This window comes from Octodon degus, unplaced genomic scaffold (genome assembly GCF_000260255.1).
Source record: "Octodon degus isolate 3935 unplaced genomic scaffold, OctDeg1.0 scaffold00092, whole genome shotgun sequence".
Taxonomy (NCBI): Eukaryota; Metazoa; Chordata; class Mammalia; order Rodentia; family Octodontidae; genus Octodon; species Octodon degus.
The window spans coordinates 8594468-8600167 of record NW_004524668.1 but is presented as its reverse complement, the minus strand read 5'-3'; the positions used below and the strand labels follow the sequence as shown (position 1 = coordinate 8600167).

Genomic DNA, 5700 nt, shown 5'->3' with positions numbered 1-5700 from the left:
AAAATAAATTTTCACAATTAATATACTAAAACCTATTTCTATTTATCAGCCGTGCTTGAGCTTTTTGGAGCCCTGGATGGCACACTGAGTTGGGCATCCCCAGCTATTAAACCCCAACGTACCTTCTGGTAAGTGTGACACTCCAAAAATTCAAATTTATAGCTGGGGCATGGGGGTACATGACTGTTATTTCAGGTGCTGAGGAGGCTGACGTAGCAGGATTGTGAGTTCAAGGACAGCCTTGACCCTAGAGTAAGACTCTGTCTCAAAGTAAAACTTAAAAGGCCAAGCAATGTAGCTCAGTGGTAGAGGGCCTGTCCAGCATGCAACAGACTCTGGGTTTGACCCCTTGTACTGTAAGAAAAGTTCAAACAGCCACTGCCACACCGTTAAGTTCTGGCTTCTCAGGACTGTGACCCAGATAACGAGGTCTGTGGCTCTGCATAAGTGACTCCCAGATACTGGTTCCACTTCCTCTCACCTGTTCCATCAACACAATGGATCACACAATGAACACCCTAAGAGTCCACACTTAGCCAGGCACAGTGGTGCACATGTGCAGGAGAATCACAAGTTTGAGCCCAGCTTGAGCAATTTAGCAAGACCCTGCCTCAAAATTAAAAATAAAAATGGCTGGAGAGTTAGCTCAGTGTGAAGGCCCTGGGTTCAAATTCTAGTACTAAAAAATAAAAACAAAGTCAACCCTCAGCAAACACTCACTGCTCAGTCCGCTTCGGACACGCTCCTTATGCACTTCCCCAGGATTCACCCCACTTTACAGAGGAGGAACCTGAGGCTGGTTTCACACCTCCAGAATCACAAAGCTAGGTGGTGGCACAGTCTGAGTCAAGCCTGGGTCTGGGTGACCTGACATCCAGTGTCCCCACTACTGTGGGGATAGAAGAAAAAAACGATGCCATGTCAGTTACACCTGTGCTAACTTCTTGGAGGGCAAAATGCGGCCCCAGGCATGGTGGCACCTACCTGTTGTATAAACCACTCAGGAGGCGGAAGCAGGAAGACTGCTTGAGCCCGGGAGTTTGAAGCGAACTTGGGCACTGTGGCGAGTCTCTCTCCCTCCCTCTCCGTCCCTCCCTCACCCCCTGTCTCTCTCTCTTCCCCTTCCACCCTGTTTTTGAAAAGGAAATTATTGGGCAGGCCAGATAGCTCAGCAGATTAAAGCACCTGCTAGGCAGATGCAGGGACTGCGGTTCCATGCCCAGCGCGCTGTGCTGGCCCTGCACCTGGAGTGCACTGAGATGGCAACTGAGACTGGGCGTGGTCGCACACGCCTGTAATCCCAGCTCTCGGGAGGCTGTAAACAGGGGATCACTACAAGTCCAATCTAGTAGTGAGACCCTGAGCACTCTCTCTCTCTCTCCCTCCCTCCCTCTCTCTCAGGAATTCTCTACTATTGAGGAACATTCCAGCTATTACCCCCCCTTGTTTTATTAAGACAGGGGTCTCCCTATGTAGTTCCCTATGTAGCCCAGGATAGCTTCCAAATCATGATGACCTTCCTGCCTGAGCCGCCCCAGTGTTAGAATTACAGGCATGCACAGGGCCCAGTCCCGTTTATATTTTTAGTTTTTTTTTTTTGGTTTTTTTTTTTTAATTTTAGGGAAGGGTCTACAGGGTGTTCAGGTCTCACTACTAGATCAGATTTGTAGTGATCTGCCTGTTTGCAGCCTCCTTGGGGCTGGGGAGATGGCTCAGTGAAATAAGCACTTCCCTGACAAGCACAAGGGCCTGAGCCCAATCAAAGGGCCTGAGTTCAATCCCAGGTTCTGCCAAAAAAAACTTCATCTTGTTTGCAGCCTCCTAAGAGCTGGGATTACAGGATCATGCCACCATGCCCAGTCTCAATTGCTTCTCAGTGCATGGGGGGAGGGGCGGCGGCAGGGCATTCCCCTGGGATTGAACCCCAGGTCCATGTGCCTGCTTGTAGGCGCTTTAATCTGCTGAGCTATTTGGCTGGCCCTTATATTTTCAGTTTGAGACAGATTGTCACTAAGTGATCAACACTATGAACCTCAGGGCCTGGGAGATGGCTCAGTAGAGTAAGTGCTTGCCTGGCAAGTGCATAGGGCCTGAGTTCAATCCCTGGTTCCACAAAAAACAAAAACAAAAACAAAAAAAACACCTGTGATCCTCCTGCCTCAGCTTCCTGAGTTGCTGCCATTACAGGTATGTACCCCTGTGCCTAGCTTTCCTTCTTTTAAATATCAACAAAAGTATTTTCAATTACTACAAATAAACCATATACAATCAATGTATTGAGACCTTTACATGTGTTTTTAACTTACAACTAGCAATCCCAAGATAAATATAACTATTATGTATTGCAACCATACACTAAGGCCAGTCATGGTGGCAACAGCCGGTAACACTGGCTGTATCCCTGGGGACAGCAGGGATGGAAGAGGCGGTCCTCTGCCTATTAGAGCAGGACCCCTACATGCACTGAGAGAAGTGTGGCCAGTGCCCAGCAGAGGGCCCACCACCAGGGGAGGGCTCAATCACCAGCATCTCTGGTGACAGAAGGTGCTGGCAGGGTTATGGCTGTTTCCACGTTCCTGGCTCTGTTAATGGAATCAGCTCTGGGAGATCTAGGGGAGGGGCCCCCAACGATGAGGCTTCTAGGGGCCCCCAAAGCCAACAAGCACACAGGAGCAGGGCCTCACTGCTGTGCTTCTATGCAGCCCCACAAAGTAACAGGTGACACTGTCCTCCCCAGGGAGCGACATGGGACAGGCGGGGGGGGGGCACTTACCAAACACCCGCCGGCGGTTTTTGCGCAGGATACAGGCCAAGTACTCCTTGCCCTCGGCCGTCTCGTGCCAGTCTGGGACAATCACTGAGCCGTGCACGGGTCTGGCCATGACTGAGCGCGCCCACAAGGTAGGAGCGGCAGACCGCGGAGAGCGAGAGAGGGAGGCGTAACTCCCTGAAGCCGGACCTGTGATCCCTCCTAACTGCCCTCTCACTCGCCCAGGGTCCCAGCTCGCCACACCGAGAGGCAAGCCCCTAACCTTCCTGCTCCTGCTGCTGACCACAGGAGCCCATTATTCCCCAGGAAGAGTATTTGTACAACCCCTCCTTAAAGCATCCGACCCAACCACTTCCGGGGGCGGAGCGAGATGCTGCAGGCCTGCCCTGCTCCACCTCCCCGATCCCGACTCTCTGGGCCACTCAGCCTTTACCGAGAGCAGTCCCCGCCAGGGACCAGCTGCAGTGAAGAGGGGTCCCTTTAAAAGCCCACGCTGCGCACCCCGCCTGCCTGGCCTAGCCTAGGATGCCGGCTTCCCCCGCCAGCGTACTCTCCAGGGAGCGCAGCCCGCCCAGCGTGGTGGGGCCGAGGCGCATGTGCGGAGGCTGTTGCCCTGGAGACCCAGGGGGCGGGGCCGCTGGGGCCCGGGCGAGCGCTGCGCCGGCGCGCACGCGGGCCCCGCCTTCGGGGTCCTGGGTGCTCTTCCTCGTTCCGTCCCGGCTCCAGCCTTTCCTCCTAAACTTGACTGACTTCATCCGTCCCACCCCTGCTGTGCCTCAGTTTTCTTTAAAGTGGATGTAAAATGCCATGCATATAGGGTAGGATTCTTTATAACACTGCCTGGGGGCCAGGGAGATGGCTCAGTGGAATAAGCGCTTCCCTGGCAAGCACAAGGGCCTGAGTTCAATCCCTGGTTCTGAAAAAAAAAAAAAAAACAAAACAAAACAAACAATGACGGGACAAGGGAGACAACTCAGTAGAATAAGTGCTTGCCTGGCAAGCACAAGGGCCTGAGTTCAATTTCCGGTTCCACCAAAAACAAACAAACAAAAAACAATGACAACAGAAAGAAGGAAGGAAGGAAAGAAAGAAAAAAAAAGAAAGAAACTTCAAAATGAAAAAATAAAAAGGCCAGGGGTGTAGCCCAGCAGTAGAACACTTGCCTAGCATATATGAGGTCCTTGGTCCAATCTCTAGCTCCACAAAAAGAAAGAAACAGAACATCAGGGCTGGAGGTGCTGTAGCTCAGTGTACAGCGCATGCTCAGCAGGCACAATGCCCTTGGTTTTCTTCTCCAGCACCACAGAAAATCAAAACCTGAAAAACTCTGTTTCCTCTGACTCAAGTCTCTGAGCCTGTCTTTTCTCTGATGCAGACATTTTAATTCAGTGATTTCCTGGTAGAATTGAGTTCAGCTGTTTCTCATTCTGTGTTTCCAAGTTTCTCTTTACCCCCACTCCACCCCCAGCCCTGGAGCTCACAGTCACTAGAGGAGAGGGCACTGCCCAAATGCCAGGGGACACGGCTGGGGCGGGGGCTCAGACTCCTCGGGGGGAGGAGCCCGGCCCACTCACAGCGGGCTCTGCAAGGGGTGCTCTCACATCCCACTCTGGGTTCTGGTCAGGAGCTGTTTTTTCTCTGCATCTGGAGGGACGTCATCTGGCCATCAAATGCACACAAATCACTTTACATTGTCCTCAGCCCTACAACTGGGCGGGCCTTGAGTAGTCTTGGGGGGGGGCATGGAAATTGAACCCTGGGCCTTTGCACTAAGCTACGTTCCAAACTCTTTTTTAAAACTTTCTTAAAAACAGGGCCACTAAGGGCTGGCGAGATAGTTTAGCAGACTAAGCGCCTGCTTAGGCAAGCACAGGGACCAAGATTCAATACCTGGCACCACATGCTGCATTGGCCCCATCCCTGGGTGTGCTGAGCTGGCCACCAAGACCAGGCGTGGTGGTGCACACCTGTAATCCCAGCGCTGGGGAGGCTGAAAACAGGAGGACCACTATGAGTCCAAGCTGCATAGTGAGACCCTATACTAAGTATATTAAAACAGAAAACAGGGCCACAAAAAGCAGGGCCACTAAATTGCCAGGCTGGGCTTGAACTTGTGATCCTCTTGTCTCAGCCTCCCAGAGTACTGGGATCATAGGTGTAAACCACAACACCACCAGCTCTTTGTAGTGGGGCAGGAGTGATGTGTCTATGCATCCACCATTCCTAGCCAAGAGGTGAGGCCCAGACCATACCCCTTGGGCGTCCCCAGAAAGGCTGTATCCTCATAGGACCCCTGCTATAGTTTAGCAGGGTGAGGCCAGTGCTGTGGAATGAATGGCCCTTCAAACCATGTGTTCAAACTGAATTGCCAACACGTTAGTATTTGAAGTGACTACGTCATGAAGGCAGAGACCTCATGAATGGGATTATCAACTCTACAGAAATGCCGGGAGCCAACCTGCTCTTCTGTTGGGGAGGACACAGCACTTGTGCTGGAGCAGGACAAGGCACCATCTTGGGAGGGAGACCAGACAGCAAGCCTCTTAGTGCTTTCACTTTGAACTCCCAAGCCCAAAGTGCAATGAGAAAATAAATTGCTGTTTATAAATTATCCTGTCAATGGAATGTCATTATAGTAGCAAAATAAACGAAGTCAACAAAACAAGATTTGTCCTGACTCTCCTGCCTCCTCTTTTTTTTTTTTTTGGCAGCTAGCTCAAGCTACCTTAAGGGCAGAGCTGGTGTGGTTGTGGAGGTGGGGACTGAACCACCGTCCCTGTGCCTGAATTTGCCCAAGCAGGTGCTTTAAACAACTGAGCTAACCTGTAAGCCTCTTCCGCTTTTTTTTTTTTTTTTTTTTTTTTTTGACAGGGTCTCACTAGGAAGCCCAGCCTGGTCTCAGACTTGAGGTCCTCCTGACTCAGTGCTGG

At 51.5% G+C, this 5700-nt stretch overlaps 1 protein-coding gene across 2 annotated transcripts in view; it reads right to left on the bottom strand.

Annotated features, from left to right (window-relative positions):
* Rsg1 (REM2 and RAB like small GTPase 1) overlaps positions 1–3608 on the bottom strand; it is a 6351-nt gene extending 2743 nt beyond the window's left edge. Inside the window, exons 1-2 of one of the 2 annotated variants that reach the window (XM_023722591.1) lie at positions 3284–3608; positions 2774–2897 (exon numbers count right to left, since the gene is read on the bottom strand). In XM_023722591.1, the coding sequence (XP_023578359.1) occupies positions 2774–2882 (109 nt within the window). In that variant the 5' untranslated portion in view covers positions 2883–2897; positions 3284–3608. The other variant, XM_004637766.2, reaches the window with a different exon arrangement.
* Positions 3609–5700: the final 2092 nt, after the last annotated feature.